This window comes from Lathyrus oleraceus, chromosome 2 (genome assembly GCF_024323335.1).
Source record: "Lathyrus oleraceus cultivar Zhongwan6 chromosome 2, CAAS_Psat_ZW6_1.0, whole genome shotgun sequence".
Lineage (NCBI taxonomy): Eukaryota > Viridiplantae > Streptophyta > Magnoliopsida > Fabales > Fabaceae > Lathyrus > Lathyrus oleraceus.
The window spans coordinates 89,279,164-89,303,604 of NC_066580.1; the positions used below are offsets into that span (position 1 = coordinate 89,279,164).

General features: G+C 40.4%; 1 protein-coding gene across 1 annotated transcript; it reads right to left on the reverse strand.

Annotated features, from left to right (window-relative positions):
* Positions 1–305: 305 nt before the first annotated feature.
* LOC127122048 (uncharacterized) lies at positions 306–22,464 on the reverse strand. Its single transcript, XM_051052457.1, has 5 exons — positions 22,387–22,464; positions 20,851–22,299; positions 20,715–20,773; positions 431–1,316; positions 306–323 (listed from the first exon to the last, which is right to left on the reverse strand). The coding sequence occupies exons 1-5, from the start codon at positions 22,462–22,464 to the stop codon at positions 306–308; spliced, it is 2,490 nt and encodes an 829-aa protein (XP_050908414.1).
* Between the last annotated feature and the right edge of the window lie 1,977 nt (positions 22,465–24,441).

Sequence of the window (24,441 nt, forward strand, 5' to 3'; positions counted from 1 at the left end):
CCTGTTTGACTCATAATAGTTGGAACAGGCATATCAGTTGGAGGCTGTGGATCAGTTGGAACAGGCACATTTGTTGGAACAGTCATATCAGTTGCAGTTGGGGCAGGCATATCAGTTGCAGTTGGAATAGGCACATCAGTTGCAGTTGGAACAGTCATATCAGTTGCAGTTGGAACAGTCATATCAGTTGCAGTTGGAACAGGCACATTTGTTGGAACAGTCATATCAGTTGCAGTTGGGGCAGGCATATCAGATGCAGTTGGCATATCATTTGCAGTTGGCATATCAGTTGCAGTTGGCACATGTCATTTTTTAGGTTTTCTCTACAATGTAAGACACAATGTATGGTTGTCATCACAATGCATATCACAATGAAGAATGTAAGACAGAATGTAGAATGTAAGACAAAATGTATATCACAATGAATTACCTTTCTTTTAAGTGCATTGGGATCCTGAGTGGTAGCCTTACAAGTCATAGCATTGTGACCAAAATTATCACATTTGGTGCACTTATATGCAACACCAGATCTTCTCTTCCTTGCACCATCCTCTCCACTTTCTCTTATCCTAATCTTCTTAGGTCTACCAGGACCATTTTTATATGTAGGTGGTAGAGGTGGTTCCATCTCAACTTCTGGCCACATATCTTGACCATTGATTGGACTTACTGAAAATCCATAACATAGTGCAAACTTTTCTCTTGTGTAACAAGCATCAACAAATTCATCAGGGTTTTGCTTTCTATAACTCAGAGCAGCTACAACATGCCTACATGGAATTCCTACTAATTCCCAAAAATTACAACTACATGACCTTTTAGCAATGTCAACAATAAATTCATGTGTGTTGTAACTATGTGTAACCTGAAAAGTCTCAGCAATTGACCATGTTGGCAACCAATGACCACTCCTGAACACCTCATTATCTAACCTTCTCCTAGGTATTGGCATCACCTTATGTGGCCAATTTTCTAGTTTACTTGCAGAGGTGGATAACCTATTCATCAGATATTTTCTTATCCACTCACACATTGTGAGTATAGGTTTGTCCCTAGCAGCTAGAATGGTAGCATTAAAAGACTCTGAGATATTATTCATCAATGTATCACATTTAGGGTAAAAAGAAAAGGCATGCTTACACCAGCTTTTGGTAGGAACAGCCATCAACCAAGTCCAAGCATTGGGATCTGCATTCTTCAATTCATTCATCTTTTGGACCCATGCCTGATAGTATGTGGCTTTAGCAGCTCCCATCATTAAATCTCTAATAAGGGCTCCTCCACCAAACCTTTTCTTGAAATTAGCATACAAGTGCCTGTAGCACCTCAAATTTGCACCTATCATTATGCATACATTTTCATATTAGGTCATAGCATATCATGATCCATTGCATAGCATTTGCATTGTCCCTCAGTTGCCTCAAGAGCAAGCAATCAAGAATCAGGTCAAACTAATCTCCTGATCAGTCAACCAAGCAAGCAAAGGAATTTCTCATTGAACCAAGGCCTTGGGGTTTGTCCAACAAGTTCACATGGCTTGGAGGTCTATTTGAAGTATTTTGGTCAAGGGTTGAAGGCTCAGAAGTCAGCAGCTCATACACAGGCAGTCAAAAACCCTAAAAAAGTCAACTGTCAGTCAAAGCAGTGGATGGTGGTCATTCTTGTGGAATTTGGGCACCATGATCAATAATCAAGAGTTCATGCAACTTGGGACATCATTTGAATTCAAGTCCTCAAGGAATTAGGGTTTGGAAGTCATCAGTCAATGCATAATCAGTCAGAAACCCTAAAAGTCAACTGTTGGTCAACTGTCCATTTAATCAGTGATTGGATGATTGGAATTGGTTTGTGAGAGTTCATTCATGGCCAAATAGTCATCATATATCATGCCAAACACCATCATGGAAGAATTTGAAGCCAGATCATAAATTTCCCAAAATGGAAACTGGGCCTGTAACTGAAACCTGCCATAAATGGAAAGTCTTGATCCTCAAACTTACATTTTGATACAAGCCTCAAATGAATTTTTGCCCAACATGAAAGTTGAAGATCTTGTTCTCCCATTTCCAAAAAGTCCTAGAACTCTCAATTCCCATGTGTGGTTGGCAAGTTATGATCGAATCGATTTCAGAAAATCTTGAACTTCAAAGGGCCATATCTCTCAAACCGTTTGGCCAATTTTGGTGGGGTTTTTTCCTACAAGTCACATTTGATCCCCTCTTTCCAAAAATATAAATTTCATGAGCCAAAACTTCACCAATCAAAATGGCATATTTTGACATTTCTCATTTAAATGTAAGTTTGACCAAGAGTTGACTTTTTGATTTAAACATTTTTTCAACATTTGGCCAATTGGGACAGCTCAGAAATATCATTTTAAGTGTGTTTGCAAGCTCAATTATGCAGTACATGAAGCCATTCTTCAACTTGCTTGAAATTTGGATAAAAGTACAATTACACCATGCCATCCATACTTGCATTTTAGCCATGCCTTGTACTCATCAAAACAGAGTTTTTAGAGGCCATTCTCTGTCATTTAGAGCCTCATTTTGCAGCCAAAAATCAGCAAAAACCAAGGCCATGCTTGTTTGCTTGGAATTGGGAAGAAAAAGGACAAAATGTAACCAACACATCCCATAAGCCATGTTGTTACCACAAGACAGCAGGAACTTGATCTTTTTCTGTCAAAACAATTCTAAGAGCAGCCATCACACAAAAAACAAAAATTGACTCATGCTCAAAAAACCACTTTGGCCATTACAAACAATACAAAGAAACAGTAAATGATACATTCATTTTTCTGTCATGAAAAAGCCAATAGCAACAACTAACCACCTCCAACTGCAGCAAAAGACCAACAGACTTTCCATTCTCTAAAACACTTCATTCTTGGCCAAGATTCATCTGTCTAAACTCAAGCAGCACCAAACCTTGCCTTGCATTTTTCTGTCAAAACCTGGTCCAAAATACCAAAAGAACAAAATCTGGCAAAATCACATAGAACAGCACATTGGCCATTCCCATTTTCCTGTCAATAAAAGGCAGTGGCAGCCACAAACCAACCATACCTTGTACATGTTCCTGCTGTCCTTTTTTGGAATGGCAATGGCCTGACCACAACTACATAACAGAACACATTCATTGAGACAGGGTTGGCATTTTGTTTGCAATTTCGGTCAAAAGGATAAACCTTGCCCTCACTTTGCTGTCAAAAAACATAACAAACTAAGGCTGGCTTAAAAAAGATCCGGTATCATTTTCCTACCATTGGTAGACAACAGCATCCATCAGAAAAGGGATTGGCATATGGAAATTGATTTTGCTCACTAACCCTGCCATGAAAAACCAGTAGCAGAGCCAACCTTACCTTGCCTTGCTAACATGACATAAAACCTGCTAACCAACAAAACCTTGTATTCTCAAAACTCTTCTTGCACTTCTTCAAGACCTATTTAAAAAAAAACACCAAGTGAAATAACCTAGCCTGGCCCTGCTCAACCCAACGTTTCCTCACCATTTTCTGCCCCCAAACTAGCAGCATCAAACACAATCAAACATATTGCAGAAAAAAGCACTGATCCAAAGAACTGTTTTTTTTGGCCTTGCTTTGCATTTTCCACTTTTCTGCCCAGGCTTCCAAGGTAACCTAACTCTGGCCTGGCTTTAAACAAGGAACATCAAACAACTACATTTCCTGTCAAACCCTGCAGTAGCAGACCAACAAAAGCCCCTCCCACTTGCATTTACCAAAACCAAAACCAACTTCATACACTCTCTCAAATCACCTTGCTGCTTTGGCATTCCAAATCTCTCAGTCCAAACTCACCATGAACCAAACTTAGACCTGGCACTGTTATGTCACCATCATTTTCATCATGTTAAACCAACCAAACCAGTAGAACTTCATGGATGCACACTCACTCCAAAACCTCACCTGGCCATTTTGCTTTGCATTTCAAAAATCCTGTCACCACATCCAAACAGAAAAACCAAGAAAACTTCACTGATGCAAATCACCTATCCACTTTGCTTTTGGCATTTTACCAAACCAGTCCAAAACATCAAAGTTGAACATTGAAAGCCTCCACAAGTCAAAGGATTTTTCATCCATTCATCATCAGGAGGGCCATTGAGCAACTGTCTCACTTCAGTAACATCAAACAACTCCAAGAACACAATTGCCCTTCAAAATAGGTATGGATTTCGACCCTCCCCTTTTGTCAAATTGATATATGATTTTAAAAGGTCCTTCTATGCTGAGCATCATGATGTCCCTATTTTTGAAAATGGTTGTGTGTGCATGAAGTTGTTTGGAAAACAAGTTTGGTTTTGAAAGTTGTTTTTGCTCGATTCTTGACTTGTGTAGTGTTTTAATGAAAATCAATGGTAGATTCTTGTTTGCCACTGCTTGCTGATCATTTCCATGTATACAATTTTGATTTCTGGGCAAGATTGTGAAATCATGATTTTTGGACATGAACCCTAATCCCCAATTGTATTTTTCCAGAATTTTCTGTCCCATTTCTCACGTGCATGGTTTTTTCCCCCAACAACCAATAGAAACATTCCAATCCTTGCCCAAAACGACTGTGTTTTGATTAGTGGATTCCAATATTACCCAAATGCCATTCTTTCAATGTTAATTTCAATAATTATTTCATTTTTGATGCCCATCTTGTAAAAAATCATAACTTGCTCATTCTTGATCCAAATTCAATGGGATTTTTTGTGTTGTGTTCATCATGATCTCTACTTTTTTATCATTATTTTTCCAGAATTTTTGGATGAGTGGTTTTTAAATGGCCTTAGGGTTTGTGACATGTGACCAAATTTTGTGCACTTTGCCAAATCATTTGTGAAATGGTGATACTTTATCCAATGGCTCCCAAATTTTTTGTGTTTAAACTAGACACACTCATGGTGATTTTGGTGTAGAGTTTGTGAATTTATCATTTGTGGTTTGTGAGTTATGATTTTTTGAATTAGGGTGTGACAATTTGTGTCACACCATTGATGACCAACTTCATGATTTTCATTGCCATGCTTCTTGGCCTCCAAATGACTTGATTTTTTGCATGAGCTTACTCTTGAATGTCTAGTTGACTTGTGAATTTTCTTGGATTTATTTGAACTATTTTCCATTTGTTTGAGATTTTCCTTCCCTGCCTAGTCAAATGTTGACTTTGTGTGACACATGTTCCCATTTCATTTGTGAAATTCTCATACTTTATTAGATGGACATGAAATTTTACATGAGATAACTAGACATCCTCATCTTTGCCATGGCTTTAGTCCCATTCATTTATTATACACCATTCTTGACTTATGATTTTTCTAAGTTGATGCATGTTTGGTTGACTTCATTGAGCATGTTCAAAATTGCCTTGCCTTTCTGATTTTCATTGACTGCCTTCCACTTGTCCAAATGGGATGAAATTTGACATGCTTACCATGCTATGTGTTAGGGTTGATCATGATTTATTTGGTGATTTTTGAAAAATGTTTAGATTGCTTTTGAGTTAAGTCTTGCTGTTGACTTCTGTGAGCTTCTGTTTGCCATACTTTGACCTAAATGGTTCATGAAATGATGATGATGATTGATATGAATGTGAACCCAATTGGTTGTGTTTCTTGAATGTTTAAACTTGACTTTGATTGGATATCCCTTGCTGTCTTGACTTTCTCATTCACTTTTGACCCTAGGCTTGCCCTAGTGGTCCTGGTACTCACTTTTGAGCTTATGTTTTCAGGTTGACCACCAAATGGCCATTGTGACCAATTCTTTTTGATTGAGCTTGCTCAAATATCATTGTCTAACCTTGTGTGTTTTGTAGGGGGCTTGGCTCACATGCCTTAAGCCTTGTGCCTTGCACATCCATGTGCCTCCAATTGACTGTTGGTGCTTGTTTCTGTTTGTTTTGTTTGAAGTTGCATACTAACATCTGCTTGACTGTTTCAGGTGCTTTAGTTGCTTAATTCCTTGTGAACTTTTTGCTTTGCTTTGCTTGTATAAGCAATTTGCATTGAGGTATGTCTCTTCTACTTCATGTAGTCTGGAAGACCTGGCCTGTTACTTGGCCAGGCAACTGTCTGAAGTCCTCCTTAAGAGGCAATGTTTGTGGGTGTTTACTTTTGTCCTTGCATAGAGTCAAAGACCTCCTAAGTGAAGAGGCAATTGGTGGAAGGTAGGGATATGCAATCTATCCCCCACTATTCAGTGTGTCATTTGCTTTGCTCACACCACTGTGTTGATGCATTGCAGATACAAACCCAAGATCTTGTACAATTGTACAGTTGAGTCAGTTTCAAATGTGTAGAAGGGTTCCCACTTTCTGAACCCACACATTCTTGTCTTGAGCTCTCCCAGGCCAGGGATAAGAGCTGTGAGGTCTCATCCTCACTTCATCCTTTCATCTGCTTCACCTTAGCCCCTCAATGGCAAGGTTAAGAGCAACACTCACCCCATTCCAGAGGTTTGTTTGTTGAGGTTGATATGACCCCTTGACTAAAACCTAACCCTTGTTTGAGCCACTTGCTTGTGTATAGTGTGTGCTATCTGTGCTTGTAGGATAGTTTGACTTGCTTCCTGTGCAAGTTAGGATGGTTTGACTTGCTTCCTGTGCAAGTTAGGATAGTTTGACTTGCTTCCTGTGCAAGTTAGGATAGTTTGACTTGCTTCCTGTGCAAGATAGGATTGTTTGACTTGCTTCCCGTGCAAGTTAGGATAGTTTGACTTGCTTCCTGTGCAAGTTAGGATTAGTTTAGACTTGCTTCCTGTGCAAGTTAGGTTTTGCTTGGCTTGCTTCCTGTGCAAGTTAAGTATGTGTGGCTTGCTCCCTGTGTGAGCCATACTTAGGATAGGTTGGCCCTTGTGCCATTTAGCTAGAAACCTTAACTTAGGGATGAATTTGCATGATAACATCTAGGCTCGAGTCGTAGTCTCCCTAGTTGTGTCTCCCTCTGTTATCTGGTTAGGCTAGCCCTTTATCCCTGCGTAGGGGAACTACATCGCCCTGATCTTCATACCAGATGAAGTATGTAGGCAGGAGATTGAGCTGATCTCTCCGGGCGCCCTTTTTCTTTTTCCACCTTTGTGTCTTAACCACCCTTGTGTGTGTTTAGGTTCGGATGCTGATGTAAGCCCAGTGATTGGCATTCAGGCTCCGTGTTTGCCTTCTTTGTGTGTGTTTAGGTTCGGATGCTGATGTAAGCCCAGTGATTGGCATTCAGGCTCCATGTTTGCTTTCTTGTGTGTGTTGGTTCGGATGCTGATGTAAGTCCAGAGATTGGCAGTCGGGCTCCACGTTTGCCTGTGTCTTGTTTTGTTTGTGTGCGTGTCAGCCGAGCTACGAATGCTCTGATTCTTCTCTCGTCCGAGAAGATACGTATGCATAGGATGCGATATCCTAGCGAGCATGTGTCGTTTCCCCAGTCCGAACTACTTCGACTCTGATGTCTATGCCTGATAGACTAAGTAGGCCCAGGATGCGACATCCTGCCGAGTCCGTTTCAGTCTGTTTCCTTGTGTCTCTTTCAGCCAGTGTGTGTGTGAGTGTGAGCAGCATTTTAGCAACCAATTTTCCTTCCTTTTGTGCGTGGATCCCGTAGAGTACTACGGATGCGTAGGGGTGCTAATACCTTCCCTTCGCATAACCGACTCCCGAACCCATTCTCTTTGGTCGCGAGACCATGTTCTTTTCCTAGGTTTACTCTGAGCGTTTCCTTTCCCTCTTTTGGGATAAATAACGCACGGTGGCGGCTCTGTTGTTTCTTTCTTTTCCCGCCGGTTTTTCGCGCGATGCGACAGCTGGCGACTCTACTGGGGATCGAACCCAGAATCTCTGGTTAGGGTTTTGGTTGCTTTGTGCTGTGTTTATTTATTGCATTCATTATTTACTGTTTGCATTCATTGTCTATTGTTTGCATTTATGTTTGCATTAATGTTTGCATTTATTCATCTGTTCACCTGGCTGGTTGTCTGTTTCTCTCTGTTGGGGTGGGAGTTACTTGAGGTAAAAGGTCCAATACCCAGACCATGAGTGAAATCTAGGAAACCTAGGAATAGAGTGATTCATGGGAAGCGGGTGGTATGGCGCCACTTAGCGGAACATTGATATCACGAGCAGTTCAGACCCTGGTGGGATATTATCGGTGCATACATCGGGTGTGCACAGGATGATATTCTGCGAAAGGTTATTTATGCTGCGTTTCTCTCGACCTTACCCTGGCCTAGACGACACCCGTGAGTGGGAGGGGATTGATCATTTTAACAGGTACAGTTGGTGACTCTCGGTACAGATGGTGACTGTGAATTATGGACATTTATTTCTGGGACGCCGGAGTTCTGTCCGTGGTTTATCAGTGGGTTCCGTTTATTTCGGATCCCCGGGTTGAATTTGAAAGTACCTGTTCAGAGGAGCTGGCTGTCATCCGTTCAATGGATGTTCCTGTGATGATAGTGATGTAATCTCCAGTTTCGTTTATTTCGGAACTCCCCAAGTCGGATTTATGGTGACTTGGTTCCTCAGATTGGTTTCAGATACCGGTTGATCAGATTGACTTTGGGTTTCAGATGTTTGTGATCAGAGTTCAAGCCGAAGCTTTGACCCTGTGCCTTGAAACGCACAGCCTGACCAGTCATGTTGCATCGTTTGCATCATAGCATGTTTATTTTCCAAAAAATAGTAATGCATGAAAAAGAAAAGTTAACTCGCATACGCATATCCTTTATCAGGATCATTCATGACAAAATAGTACCCATATCATGCATATCATGCATATCATGCACATCCTTGCATTGCAGACATGTTTGGGAGAGAGTTCTCACTTTGACTGAGACAGGATTGCTGATTGTCGTCCACACCGCTACTCAACCAGACTCAATCATCAGAGGATTATGGACCAAGTTCAGACAGAGTTGGCTGAGATGAGGGCAAACATGGCCCAGTTTATGACGACGATGCAAGGAGTTGTTCAGGGGCAAGAGGAGCTGCGTGCCTTAGCCCAGAGACTGGAAGCCATGATTCCACCAGTCCACCATGCTCCACCAGTGGGTGTACCCGTTCATGAGAATGCTGCGGTCACTATTCTCGTTGATGATTGTGCCGTGAGTGATGAATTGAAGGGGATCAGAATCAGTGAACAACCTCTTGCTGCAGAGACTGTTAATGTCAGAGCAACCCGCGCTCCGGTTCGCCATCCTGGTTCTTCAAGTTCTTCCAGTTCTAAGAAGACATACTCTGGGGCACCCAAAAGGGGAGAGATTGAAACAGATGCTGTGCACCGACGGAGGAGTGTGAACAGAGGACAGTATCGTCAGGCTGTTGGTGTGACTATTCCAGCAACTCAACCTCAACAACAGCAGAGAAGGTCAACTCAGCAATATCGGCATCAACAACGTCGTCCTCAGCAGCAGGCTTCCCAACAAGCCAATACAAGTAATGAGAGGAAGAAGATCCTTTTTGATCCAATCCCCATGTCCTACGCCGAGCTGTATCCCTCGTTGATAGAGCGGAACTTGATTACTCCCAGAGACCCGCCACCCATACCCGTCAACCCTCGGTGGTGGTATAGGCCTGAACAACATTGTGTGTATCACTCGGGTGCTCCTGGTCATGATGTGGATAGTTGTTTCCAGCTGAAGATGAAGGTTCAAGACCTCGTGAGGTCAGGTATTTCGAACTTTGAAGACTTGGGTCCCTGTGATAATCAAGTCTGAAGATAACAAGTCCTGGGCTGGCGCCGACTTTTTCTTCAGAAGGGTTGTTCAGAAAACAGAAGCTGCTGATGCAAAGGATACTGACAGTTGTCATCCCTGGAGGGATCTATCGCAATTGGGTCACTGTGGGCGTTCCCACAGTTGTTCATAAGTCAGAGTAACAATCACTTTGTTTAAAAACCCTTCTCCCATGCCAAAAGGAGAAGTGATGACATTATTGGCAACATTTTGTGCAATGATATTTTCATTCAAATAATTCATGTTAAAACATTTGTTTTCCATTTGTTTTCCCTTTTCGCTTTTTGCATGAAATTGGTGATCACAAAAAACCCTAAAAACAGGAATAAAAGCAATCTTTTCATCTGCATAACGATTGTCTTGTTTGTTTTCCAAAAAGTTTTTCATATCGAAATCATTATGCAGGTTGTTTCTCAAACCCATTGAATATAATGATCGGACGTCATCTCCCAATTTTGAATTCCCTGTATTCGAAGCGGACGAAGATGATGTTGAAGGGATTCCTGACGAGATTTCCCGACTTCTTGAGCAAGAGAAGAAGATCACTCAGCTGCATCTCGAGAATCAGCAGAACAGCCAACTGGGGCATTATCAAAAACAAAAAAGGAAGAAAAAAAAAGAAAAAAAGAAAAGAGGAGGGTGCAAAAACCAAATCAAAAGAAATCCAAATCAAAAGAAAAAGAAACAAAGAAAGAAACAAAAAATAGCACCCTCGAAGTCCCAAGTTGACTGATGCTGAATTCGATCGGAAAGAAGAGATCAACTGCCATGTGTCATGGTCAGTCATATCAGCAGAGAGTGAAGAAAGCATTCAACAAGAAGATCAAGCCTCGTGTGTTCCGAGGAACCTTGTGCTCAAGAAAGTCTTGTCTTTTGTACCCGATTCCAGGGGCAAGTGAACCCCCAAGCTATGAATGTCCATATGTTGTCAAAAGAGCCTCTTCAGGCAGTGTTCTGACACTTACTACAATGGATGAAGAAGTTCACTCGTCCTGTGAATCCTGGTGCAGTCAAGAAATACTTCGCCTAAACAAAAAGAAAAAAAATCAAACAGCTCGCTAAGTTGAACACCCCAAAGGGCGACTTAGGCAAAAAGGAGCGTCTCGGTGGATTGAAAACCCGAAAGGGCGATCCAGGCAAAAGTTAGAGACATTGAAAAAAAAAAAAAAAAAAAAAAAAGAATTTGCATCCCGCTAGATTGAACACCTCACACTGGGGCAATCTAGGCAAAAATTAGGGATTTGGCAAGTAACTGCACCTTGACAAGACTATGCTCTATATATGTCATCCGTCAGGAATTCTCGATTCGTCGTCGACTGAAGCTCTGAATACATCGAAAATGCAGAATGGTAGAGGAAAGGTCATTATGTTCAATGTAGCCCTCTCCAATATATATCACCGATTTCAAACTTGTACAGATCTATGGAGTCTCGCACTTTGCAGACTACCATTCCATCACATCAATTTGAGCTTTTATCCAATTATTTGCATTCTTATTTGTTTCAACTCAACAAATGTTTTGCATGTTTTTAATTGATAAAGTATCATTGTTTTCAAAGTAAACAAATTTTTCAAAAAAATTGTTCTTAAACAAAGTGAACGTTCACAATGATGGAAGGATACTTAGGAGACCCACAGTGCTCTCCCGGGGGTGGTATGATTACCAACAGGTAAGACAATTGTTCGTATCTCGAGCATGACTGTATCTTTGTCCTGCAGAACCTCGTATGGTCTCTCCTCAGTGAATTTGCCCGATGCAGTGTCGTTTGAAGTTGTTCATCTTCATGTTCCCGGCAGTACATATTCTTCCTCCAAATCCCTGTTAGCCCTATCGTGGGACATCCCCAGCAAGTTTGCTGTTTCGGACATTATTGTGGGGCAGCTCCCCTAGCAGAGTGTTTACTGAAGACTTCAACTTTCGCCTCTCCAGCAGAGCAGTCTTCCTCTCTCCCCCAACGTGGGTGTTTTTCTTTGAAGATTCAGTACCTGGTGGATCGACATCCCCGTAATCCGACATTCCCTCAGATAGATCCCCCTAGTGGAGTTTATCTGTAGACCGTTGGTGTGTTCCCCAACAATTGGTTTTGTGATACTATCATCTCCAGTGTGGCCGTGAGTGCTTATCCCAAGCAGGTTTGTGGGAATTCATCTCCAGTATGATATGACGTGCTATCATCCTCGACAGAGTTGTTACTCTCACTGCTACGGTTGTTGTTCTCTCCACCAGGATCGTTCTCCTCAGCAGAATGGTGTTGGTTTTTTTTTCCTCAGCAAGTTCCCCGAGTGGAGCGGGTCTCATGAAATACATCTCCAAGCAGTGATTCTCCTACATATGGATTGGTTGGGTCGTCCCTAATGGAGTAGCATTTATTTCTCCAGCAGAGTTCATCCTACCAGTGGATTGGACGAGTTTCTGTAGCAGACTGGTATCTGCATCCCCAGCTGAGTTGATTCTACCTATGGACTGCATGGGTTATCCCCAGCGAAGTAACAGATATTCTCCAAGCAGGGTTTATCCTACCTGAAGATTGGTTGAGTCTTCCTCCCAGAGAAGTCGCTTTACCATTCCCCAAGCAGAGTTCTCCGCAGAATATTTCCCCAAGAAGAGTCTCCCCACAGAGTCAGAGTATCTGATCATTTCGGCTCCCTAGTCAGGGTTCATTTGCATTTTGCATGTAGTAATCATTGCATCCTCAAAAATTGCGTAGCATTCCCATCCAATATGGAGCATTACGCCATAGAAAAATTCAAACATATGCATTCATGTGTTAACTTCACCAGACCGTATCCCCGGCAGAGGCGGATCATTTCATTCAACATCAGCACAGCAAGACTGCTACAGTTGCTCTTGACAGCATTCAGAATTGTTTATTCCCCACAGAGGTTTATTTCCTCACCCGATGGTGACAGAAAGTTTGTTTCTCCTCAGTAAGACCCCCAGCAAGTGGTCAACCTTGCCTTGACATATCTCAGATGTCGTTCTTGTGATACCAGTAAGTGTCATGCCAGCACCCGCGTGTGCTTCTTCATTTGGTGTCGGTAAACACCATTGTTTCGGTGTCGGTAAACATCGAGTATTTTCTCCAGTCATCAGTAAATGTCTGGTCATCATTTTTGGTGTCGGTAAACACCATTATTTCGGTGTCTGTAAACATCGGTATTCTCCCCAGTCATCAGTAAATGTCTGGTCATCATTCTTGGTGTCGGTAAACACCATTGTTTCGGTGTCTGTAAACATCGAGTATTCTCTCCAGTCATCAGTAAATGTCTGGTCATCATTCTTGGTGTCGGTAAACACCATTGTTTCGGTGTCTGTAAACATCGAGTCTCACTCCAGTCATCGGTAAATGTCTGGTCATTTTTGATATCGGTAAACATCATCTTTCGATGTCGGTAAACATCGAGTCTTTTCCTCAGTCATCGGTAAATGTCTGATAATTCCCAGCTAGCAATCCCCAGTAGAGTCATCTGTAAATGTCCTATCTGGTTTCCAGTTGCGAATATTTGTTTGTATCTCCCCAATTAATTTCTCATTCCCAGTCATCGGTAAATGTCTGGTCATTTCTTTTGATGTCGGTAAACATCATCTTTCGATGTCGGTAAACATCGAGTCTCATCCCAGTCATCGGTAAATGTCTGGTCAATAAAATCAAAATCCCTAGAAGTCGTCGGTAAACGTCTTATCTGATTACACCACAAAGATTTTGTTCCTCCCCAAGTGGAGATGCCATCGGTAAATGGCCCAGTTTTCTTCGATATCGGTAAATATCGAATTCCCAGTTGCAGCATGCCATCGGTAAATGGTCTTGCTAGGGTTGACATCGGTAAATGTCGAGTTTCTTTAAAGCCACCATCGGTAAATGGTCTGGTTTCCTTTCTACATCAAATCTGTTTCCCAGCAGCCATCGGTAAATGGTCTGGCTGAAGTTGATATCGGTAAATATCAAGTTCTAACCATCGGTAAATGGTTTTGCTTTTCAAAATCTGTTTCCCAGCAGCCATCGGTAAATGGTCCTGCTGAAGTTGATATCGGTAAATATCAAGGTTCCAGTTCTAACCATCGGTAAATGGTTTTGTTTTTTCGGAAGTTTGTTTTCCCCAGCCGCCATCGGTAAATGGTCGTGTTGAAGTTGATATCGGTAAATATCAAGATTCCAGTTCTTCAACCATCGGTAAATGGTTTCGCTTTTCTGAAGTTGTCAATTGCAGGCGTCATCGGTAAATGACGTGGTTCCTCTTGTATCATATCCAGTACTGTGCAAATTCTACGGTTCTTTGGTATTCAATCCCTGTTTACCCTGAAAGTCTGACAGCCGTTGCTATCATCCGTTCGGGTTCCCAGCTGATTGAATAGGGGCAGCTGTAGCACCTCAAATTTGCACCTATCATTATGCATACATTTTCATATTAGGTCATAGCATATCATGATCCATTGCATAGCATTTGCATTGTCCCTCAGTTGCCTCAAGAGCAAGCAATCAAGAATCAGGTCAAACTAATCTCCTGATCAGTCAACCAAGCAAGCAAAGGAATTTCTCATTGAACCAAGGCCTTGGGGTTTGTCCAACAAGTTCACATGGCTTGGAGGTCTATTTGAAGTATTTTGGTCAAGGGTTGAAGGCTCAGAAGTCAGCAGCTCATACACAGGCAGTCAAAAACCCTAAAAAAGTCAACTGTCAGTCAAAGCAGTGGATGGTGGTCATTCTTGTGGAATTTGGGCACCATGATCAATAATCAAGAGTTCATGCAACTTGGGACATCATTTGAATTCAAGTCCTCAAGGAATTAGGGTTTGGAAGTCATCAGTCAATGCATAATCAGTCAGAAACCCTAAAAGTCAACTGTTGGTCAACTGTCCATTTAATCAGTGATTGGATGATTGGAATTGGTTTGTGAGAGTTCATTCATGGCCAAATAGTCATCATATATCATGCCAAACACCATCATGGAAGAATTTGAAGCCAGATCATAAATTTCCCAAAATGGAAACTGGGCCTGTAACTGAAACCTGCCATAAATGGAAAGTCTTGATCCTCAAACTTACATTTTGATACAAGCCTCAAATGAATTTTTGCCCAACATGAAAGTTGAAGATCTTGTTCTCCCATTTCCAAAAAGTCCTAGAACTCTCAATTCCCATGTGTGGTTGGCAAGTTATGATCGAATCGATTTCAGAAAATCTTGAACTTCAAAGGGCCATATCTCTCAAACCGTTTGGCCAATTTTGGTGGGGTTTTTTCCTACAAGTCACATTTGATCCCCTCTTTCCAAAAATATAAATTTCATGAGCCAAAACTTCACCAATCAAAATGGCATATTTTGACATTTCTCATTTAAATGTAAGTTTGACCAAGAGTTGACTTTTTGATTTAAACATTTTTTCAACATTTGGCCAATTGGGACAGCTCAGAAATATCATTTTAAGTGTGTTTGCAAGCTCAATTATGCAGTACATGAAGCCATTCTTCAACTTGCTTGAAATTTGGATAAAAGTACAATTACACCATGCCATCCATACTTGCATTTTAGCCATGCCTTGTACTCATCAAAACAGAGTTTTTAGAGGCCATTCTCTGTCATTTAGAGCCTCATTTTGCAGCCAAAAATCAGCAAAAACCAAGGCCATGCTTGTTTGCTTGGAATTGGGAAGAAAAAGGACAAAATGTAACCAACACATCCCATAAGCCATGTTGTTACCACAAGACAGCAGGAACTTGATCTTTTTCTGTCAAAACAATTCTAAGAGCAGCCATCACACAAAAAACAAAAATTGACTCATGCTCAAAAAACCACTTTGGCCATTACAAACAATACAAAGAAACAGTAAATGATACATTCATTTTTCTGTCATGAAAAAGCCAATAGCAACAACTAACCACCTCCAACTGCAGCAAAAGACCAACAGACTTTCCATTCTCTAAAACACTTCATTCTTGGCCAAGATTCATCTGTCTAAACTCAAGCAGCACCAAACCTTGCCTTGCATTTTTCTGTCAAAACCTGGTCCAAAATACCAAAAGAACAAAATCTGGCAAAATCACATAGAACAGCACATTGGCCATTCCCATTTTCCTGTCAACAAAAGGCAGTGGCAGCCACAAACCAACCATACCTTGTACATGTTCCTGCTGTCCTTTTTTGGAATGGCAATGGCCTGACCACAACTACATAACAGAACACATTCATTGAGACAGGGTTGGCATTTTGTTTGCAATTTCGGTCAAAAGGATAAACCTTGCCCTCACTTTGCTGTCAAAAAACATAACAAACTAAGGCTGGCTTAAAAAAGATCCGGTATCATTTTCCTACCATTGGTAGACAACAGCATCCATCAGAAAAGGGATTGGCATATGGAAATTGATTTTGCTCACTAACCCTGCCATGAAAAACCAGTAGCAGAGCCAACCTTACCTTGCCTTGCTAACATGACATAAAACCTGCTAACCAACAAAACCTTGTATTCTCAAAACTCTTCTTGCACTTCTTCAAGACCTATTCAAAAAAAAACACCAAGTGAAATAACCTAGCCTGGCCCTGCTCAACCCAACGTTTCCTCACCATTTTCTGCCCCCAAACTAGCAGCATCAAACACAATCAAACATATTGCAGAAAAAAGCACTGATCCAAAGAACTGTTTTTTTTGGCCTTGCTTTGCATTTTCCACTTTTCTGCCCAGGCTTCCAAGGTAACCTAACTCTGGCCTGGCTTTAAACAAGGAACATCAAACAACTACATTTCCTGTCAAACCCTGCAGTAGCAGACCAACAAAAGCCCCTCCCACTTGCATTTACCAAAACCAAAACCAACTTCATACACTCTCTCAAATCACCTTGCTGCTTTGGCATTCCAAATCTCTCAGTCCAAACTCACCATGAACCAAACTTAGACCTGGCATTGTTATGTCACCATCATTTTCATCATGTTAAACCAACCAAACCAGTAGAACTTCATGGATGCACACTCACTCCAAAACCTCACCTGGCCATTTTGCTTTGCATTTCAAAAATCCTGTCACCACATCCAAACAGAAAAACCAAGAAAACTTCACTGATGCAAATCACCTATCCACTTTGCTTTTGGCATTTTACCAAACCAGTCCAAAACATCAAAGTTGAACATTGAAAGCCTCCACAAGTCAAAGGATTTTTCATCCATTCATCATCAGGAGGGCCATTGAGCAACTGTCTCACTTCAGTAACATCAAACAACTCCAAGAACACAATTGCCCTTCAAAATAGGTATGGATTTCGACCCTCCCCTTTTGTCAAATTGATATATGATTTTAAAAGGTCCTTCTATGCTGAGCATCATGATGTCCCTATTTTTGAAAATGGTTGTGTGTGCATGAAGTTGTTTGGAAAACAAGTTTGGTTTTGAAAGTTGTTTTTGCTCGATTCTTGACTTGTGTAGTGTTTTAATGAAAATCAATGGTAGATTCTTGTTTGCCACTGCTTGCTGATCATTTCCATGTATACAATTTTGATTTCTGGGCAAGATTGTGAAATCATGATTTTTGGACATGAACCCTAATCCCCAATTGTATTTTTCCAGAATTTTCTGTCCCATTTCTCACGTGCATGGTTTTTTCCCCCAACAACCAATAGAAACATTCCAATCCTTGCCCAAAACGACTGTGTTTTGATTAGTGGATTCCAATATTACCCAAATGCCATTCTTTCAATGTTAATTTCAATAATTATTTCATTTTTGATGCCCATCTTGTAAAAAATCATAACTTGCTCATTCTTGATCCAAATTCAATGGGATTTTTTGTGTTGTGTTCATCATGATCTCTACTTTTTTATCATTATTTTTCCAGAATTTTTGGATGAGTGGTTTTTAAATGGCCTTAGGGTTTGGGACATGTGACCAAATTTTGTGCACTTTGCCAAATCATTTGTGAAATGGTGATACTTTATCCAATGGCTCCCAAATTTTTTGTGTTTAAACTAGACACACTCATGGTGATTTTGGTGTAGAGTTTGTGAATTTATCATTTGTGGTTTGTGAGTTATGATTTTTTGAATTAGGGTGTGACAATTTGTGTCACACCATTGATGACCAACTTCATGATTTTCATTGCCATGCTTCTTGGCCTCCAAATGACTTGATTTTTTGCATGAGCTTACTCTTGAATGTCTAGTTGACTTGTGAATTTTCTTGGATTTATTTGAACTATTTTCCATTTGTTTGAGATTTTCCTTCCCTGCCTAGTCAAATGTTGACTTTGTGTGACACATGTTCCCATTTCATTTGTGAAATTCTCATACTTTATTAGATGGACATGAAATTTTACATGAGATAACTAGACATCCTCATCTTTGCCATGGCTTTAGTCCCATTCATTTATTATACACCATTCTTGACTTATGATTTTTCTAAGTTGATGCATGTTTGGTTGACTTCATTGAGCATGTTCAAAATTGCCTTGCCTTTCTGATTTTCATTGACTGCCTTCCACTTGTCCAAATGGGATGAAATTTGACATGCTTACCATGCTATGTGTTAGGGTTGATCATGATTTATTTGGTGATTTTTGAAAAATGTTTAGATTGCTTTTGAGTTAAGTCTTGCTGTTGACTTCTGTGAGCTTCTGTTTGCCATACTTTGACCTAAATGGTTCATGAAATGATGATGATGATTGATATGAATGTGAACCCAATTGGTTGTGTTTCTTGAATGTTTAAACTTGACTTTGATTGGATATCCCTTGCTGTCTTGACTTTCTCATTCACTTTTGACCCTAGGCTTGCCCTAGTGATCCTGGTACTCACTTTTGAGCTTATGTTTTCAGGTTGACCACCAAATGGCCATTGTGACCAATTCTTTTTGATTGAGCTTGCTCAAATATCATTGTCTAACCTTGTGTGTTTTGTAGGGGGCTTGGCTCACATGCCTTAAGCCTTGTGCCTTGCACATCCATGTGCCTCCAATTGACTGTTGGTGCTTGTTTTTGTTTGTTTTGTTTGAAGTTGCATACTAACATCTGCTTGACTGTTTCAGGTGCTTTAGTTGCTTAATTCCTTGTGAACTTTTTGCTTTGCTTTGCTTGTATAAGCAATTTGCATTGAGGTATGTCTCTTCTACTTCATGTAGTCTGGAAGACCTGGCCTGTTACTTGGCCAGGCAACTGTCTGAAGTCCTCCTTAAGAGGCAATGTTTGTGGGTGTTTACTTTTGTCCTTGCATAGAGTCAAAGACCTCCTAAGTGAAGAGGCAATTGGTGGAAGGTAGGGATATGCAATCTATCCCCCACTATTCAGTGTGTCATTTGCTTTGCTCACACCACTGTGTTGATGCATTGCAGATACAAACCCAAGATCTTGTACAATTGTACAGTTGAGTCAGTTTCAAATGTGTAGAAGGGTTCCCACTTTCTGAACCCACACATTCTTGTCTTGAGCTCTCCCAGGCCAGGGATAAGAGCTGTGAGGTCTCATCCTCACTTCATCCTTTCATCTGCTTCACCTTATCCCCTCAATGCCAAGGTTAAGAGCAACACTCACCCCATTCCAGAGGTTTGTTTGTTGAGGTTGATATGACCCCTTGACTAAAACCTAACCCTTGTTTGAGCCACTTGCTTGTGTATAGTGTGTGTTATCTATGCTTGTAGGATAGTTTGACTTGCTTCCTGTGCAAGTTAGGATAGTTTGACTTGCTTCCTGTGCAAGTTAGGATAGTTTGACTTGCTTCCTGTGCAAGTTAGGATAGTTTGACTTGCTTCCTGTGCAAGATAGGATAGTTTGACTTGCTTCCTGTGCAAGTTAGGATAGTTTGACTTGCTTCCTGTGCAAGTTAGGATAGTTTGACTTGCTTCCTGTGCAAGTTAGGATAGTTTGACTTGCTTCCTGTGCAAGATAGGATTGTTTGACTTGCTTCCCGTGCAAGTTAGGATAGTTTGACTTGCTTCCTGTGCAAGTTAGGATTAGTTTAGACTTGCTTCCTGTGCAAGTTAGGTTTTGCTTGGCTTGCTTCCTGTGCAAGTTAAGTATGTGTGGCTTGCTCCCTGTGTGAGCCATACTTAGGATAGGTTGGCCCTTGTGCCATTTAGCTAGAAACCTTAACTTAGGGATGAATTTGCATGATAACATCTAGGCTCGAGTCGTAGTCTCCCTAGTTGTGTCTCCCTCTGTTATCTGGTTAGGCTAGCCCTTTATCCCTGCGTAGGGGAACTACATCGCCCTGATCTTCATACCAGATGAAGTATGTAGGCAGGAGATTGAGCTGATCTCTCCGGGCGCCCTTTTTCTTTTTCCACCTTTGTGTCTTAACCACCCTTGTGTGTGTTTAGGTTCGGATGCTGATGTAAGCCCAGTGATTGGCATTCAGGCTCCGTGTTTGCCTTCTTTGTGTGTGTTTAGGTTCGGATGCTGATGTAAGCCCAGTGATTGGCATTCAGGCTCCATGTTTGCTTTCTTGTGTGTGTTGGTTCGGATGCTGATGTAAGTCCAGAGATTGGCAGTCGGGCTCCACGTTTGCCTGTGTCTTGTTTTGTTTGTGTGCGTGTCAGCCGAGCTACGAATGCTCTGATTCTTCTCTCGTCCGAGAAGATACGTATGCATAGGATGCGATATCCTAGCGAGCATGTGTCGTTTCCCCAGTCCGAACTACTTCGACTCTGATGTCTATGCCTGATAGACTAAGTAGGCCCAGGATGCGACATCCTGCCGAGTCCGTTTCAGTCTGTTTCCTTGTGTCTCTTTCAGCCAGTGTGTGTGTGAGTGTGAGCAGCATTTTAGCAACCAATTTTCCTTCCTTTTGTGCGTGGATCCCGTAGAGTACTACGGATGCGTAGGGGTGCTAATACCTTCCCTTCGCATAACCGACTCCCGAACCCATTCTCTTTGGTCGCGAGACCATGTTCTTTTCCTAGGTTTACTCTGAGCGTTTCCTTTCCCTCTTTTGGGATAAATAACGCACGGTGGCGGCTCTGTTGTTTCTTTCTTTTCCCGCCGGTTTTTCGCGTGATGCGACAGTGCCTAAGACATAATCTATGCTCAATAGTATCAGACAATTCTTCAAATACAGCCACAAGTCCCTGATACAAAATAGAAATTTTTTCAACATTTAGAGAATAGAATAATTTGCAACAGAAAGATAGAGTTAAATACATACCTTCTGTTGATCAGAGATAAATACATATCTTCTATCCTGACCAATGTCCTCCATTAGTAGTTGTATAAACCATCTCCAACTCTCCTTTGTTTCATTTTCAACCACACCAAATGCCAAAGGGAAGTATTGATCATTACCATCCCTGCCTACAGCAATAAGTAACTGTCCACCATACTTGGTCTTTAAGTGACATCCATCAACCCCCACAAATGGTCTGCATCCATGAATAAAGCCTTTCTTACAGCCATCAAAACAGAAATAAAATGACCCAAACCTTGGTTGTATGGATGGACTAGGTCTTTCTACATTTATCTTCACAGTGTTGCCATGGTTTACCCTTCTTAGTTCTTCTGCATACCTCCAAATGGAAGCATACTGATTGTCAGCATCACCTTCAATTATCTTCTTGGCAATTAGCTTAGCCCTCCATGCTTTTGCAACAGTAATACCCACAGAATATGTTTGCCTCATATCTTGGATGATGTCTCTTATCCTGACTGTATCAGAAGTTTGCATCCTCTTTACCACATGCTTGGCCACCCACTTTGAGCTAGCAGACTTGTTGCTCAAAACCCTAGCACATGTGTGCTTATGTACAAGTGTTTTTATAGCAAAAGTCTCCTTGTGGCCCACCTTAGAGCATAAGACTAAAAACCCACATTTATGCTTACACACCACCCTTACCCTATCTCCCTCATTTTTCACAAAAGAAATTTCCCTCCCATTAAGCACTGACCACTCACGGATAGCTGCCCTAAAGTCATCAAGTGTGTTGAATTCCATACCCCACTTGAATATAAAGTCTTTGTTTAGATGCTCTTTCCTAAACCTAGCATACTTGGGCCTTTCTTCATCACAAGAATCATTTGGGTCAGAACTATTCAACTCATCACTATAGTATACATCATCTGAATCCATACTCTTATTGGGCTCCTCCATACTGTTATTGGGCTCCCACCTAATAGGCTTAGTAACATCTATTCCTTCAAAATCATCAAAGTAAGCAGTAGCTCTTTCATCTTCACTGTCATCTAACCCCTCTACCTTCTCCTCATCTAACCCATCAATTCCATTATCAGGGGGGTGGTCATCATCATTCACACATTTAGGTTCCCTATCAGCAGGGTCCATGTTCCCAGTACTATGTTCAACATACAAATCTCCTTTCACATTCATTGCACTAAAGTATAGAGCAAAATCATCAACAGCATCATCTTTCCTAATCAGAAAAAAACCATCTTGAATTTCTAAAACTTTTGTCCATACCCTAACACAATCAGCCTTATACCCTAACCTACTCAACAACTTCTCAATGTTATCCATGTTCCAATTTGAAACATGTATCCCATTAACTGTCGTATCCGTACCCCCTCTGTATATAATTTCTTCTTCAAAAACCCTGTAAAATTCACCCCCATGGTGGAGTGTAACACTAAAGTGTTGTGAATCCTGTCAATATATTATACCCACATGTCAAAGATTGTTGATTTCAAAATTTTACCCTACGACATTGATGAACTTCAAATTTTTACTAACCTCGGACTTTGGACACTTCACTGAGCTCGTCTTCACTGAGCTGGATCGCTTCTTCGTATTCGCTGAGGTTGTCTTCATCTTCGTCTTCACTGCGGTCGTCTTTCTCGTTTGCTTCGTTCCCTGCATTCTTCTTCTTCGTCTTCGTCTTCCCTTGGAAATTTCGTCTTCGTCTTCCCTGCTATGTTCAGAACCCTAATTTTCTAAGGGGGTATTTGAAATTAAAAAGTGTAAAATGACACATAATCACTTTAACAAAATTAAAAATATGCCAGGTGTAGGACCTCTTATTAGATTCCATGCCACCTGGATATTAGGGGGTTCTATGAAGGAATCTACATAACATAAGGGGGGGTTTACAAAAAATATTTTTACAGGGGGGTAATCCTAAACTCGCTAACATTACAGGGGGGAAAAGTGTATTTAACCCTAAAATAAATGCATGCTTTTTCCTTTGGTTTTTTATTTACATTTATGAGTATTTTTCTTAGTTATCTTGACTAAAGTCTTGTGGTGTGATATGAAGAATTTGATGTGCATTTTTAGTATGATAGTTATGACTAAACTCTAAATTGTACATCTTTAGCAGTAGATCATTAACCCTGGTGAGCTTTGAGTCTTATATGGATAACATACAAAACTTCATCTCTTTATTTCTTGTGTGATTTACTCATGTCTGTTAGTCTCTAGAACTTGAATTGACTCTTGTTGATGTTGTTGTTTACTTGTGCACACTGATATGATAAAGACGGTTTTTTTTTTGTTTTTTAGCCAGTTAGCCAAAAAGTCAACCCTGAAATAATTTCATCTCTTATTTGAAACCTCATTGAGCCTATTATCCTTTTTTTTGTTTAAAACTCATTACAAGCTGAAAAGTGAAAAACAATGTTATCACCCTATTCAAAGGGTTGAAAGAGTCTTGTTTGGAATTGTATGGGGTTGAATAATTATGTTTGTAATATTTCAGAAGTTGGCAGAAAAAGAAAAGAAAAATAGAAAAAGAAAAGAAAAATAGAAAATAAAAAAAATGAATGAAAAAAAATAGAGGGATTTCAATACATACTCCTTCTGAAAAATAAAAATAAAAAGAATAAAAAGAGAAATGAGAAGAGAAAATAATTGCTATAGAGTTGTTCAAGTGAATTAAATATTTTGTAAACTCAACTTTTGTAGTTTCTTTCAAGTCTCTTTTATCTATTTGAATTTTATCCTAGTACCCCCTTAGAATTTATCTCACCCTTACGTTGACCACGTTACAATCAAATAAAAGTTATTTTGATCTTTGTGTGCATGTATTTCAATTGTGGATGTTAGAGTCTTTTCAAGTTTATGATAGTACTAACTTCCATATTGTATTTTGAGTGTAAACAGTTAAACCAAACACTTGAGAGTTGAGTTAATTTTATCCTGTGGGGATCTTACTGCTTTTGATGTACTCTTTGGTAATTTTTTTCCTATCTGCTTTGAATGTCACAAAAAATTTGCTCACTAACATCAGATTTTGAAGCTTAGACTTATAATTCTACTTGTACCTTGTATCTTGAAAACTTTTGGAAGTCCATGCTTTATTTTTTTCCTTTTGTTTTGAAATTGTAATTTTGCTTGAGGTGTAAAAGTTTAAGTGTGGGGAAATTTGATCAGTGCATTTGATGCACATTCTTCTATAACTGTACTTAGGTATTTCCCTAGTTTGTTTAGCTTATTTTACTATTTTAGAATGTTTTAAGATTTAAGTTCATGTTTGTCTTTAATCTATTTTCGTTTGTTGATTTTCAGTTTTAGTGGTTATTTGATACCAGTTCACTGTTCGGATCATAACTAGAGCTAAGGGATGTCGTTTTACGCGTTCTGATATGCGCTCGAAAGCTAAGAGAAAGAGCTATAACTTTCGTGTTGAAGCCAAAATCAGATTCAGAGTAAAAGAGTCTCACATAATACGTTAAGTTCCGTACTTTAGGAAATAATTTGTTTTGAGTCATTTTTGGGTCGAGTTTATGTTTTTCGGCCCAGTTTGAATTATAAGTGCAATCCTTATTTTGTTTAAAAGGAGCAGTCTAT

What these genes read in the sequence shown, in the direction of transcription:
- LOC127122048 (XM_051052457.1), bottom strand. Translation starts at nt 22,464, where the DNA reads ATGAAGACAACCTCAGCGAATACGAAGAAGCGATCCAGCTCAGTGAAG. An exon ending in TGAAGTGTCCAAAGTCCGAG is followed by an intron (nt 22,300 to 22,386) that starts GTTAGTAAAAAT and finishes ATATATTGACAG; the next exon opens with GATTCACAACACTTTAGTGT. An exon ending in GAGCATAGATTATGTCTTAG is followed by an intron (nt 1,317 to 20,714) that starts GCACTGTCGCAT and finishes GAGGTGCTACAG; the next exon opens with GCACTTGTATGCTAATTTCA.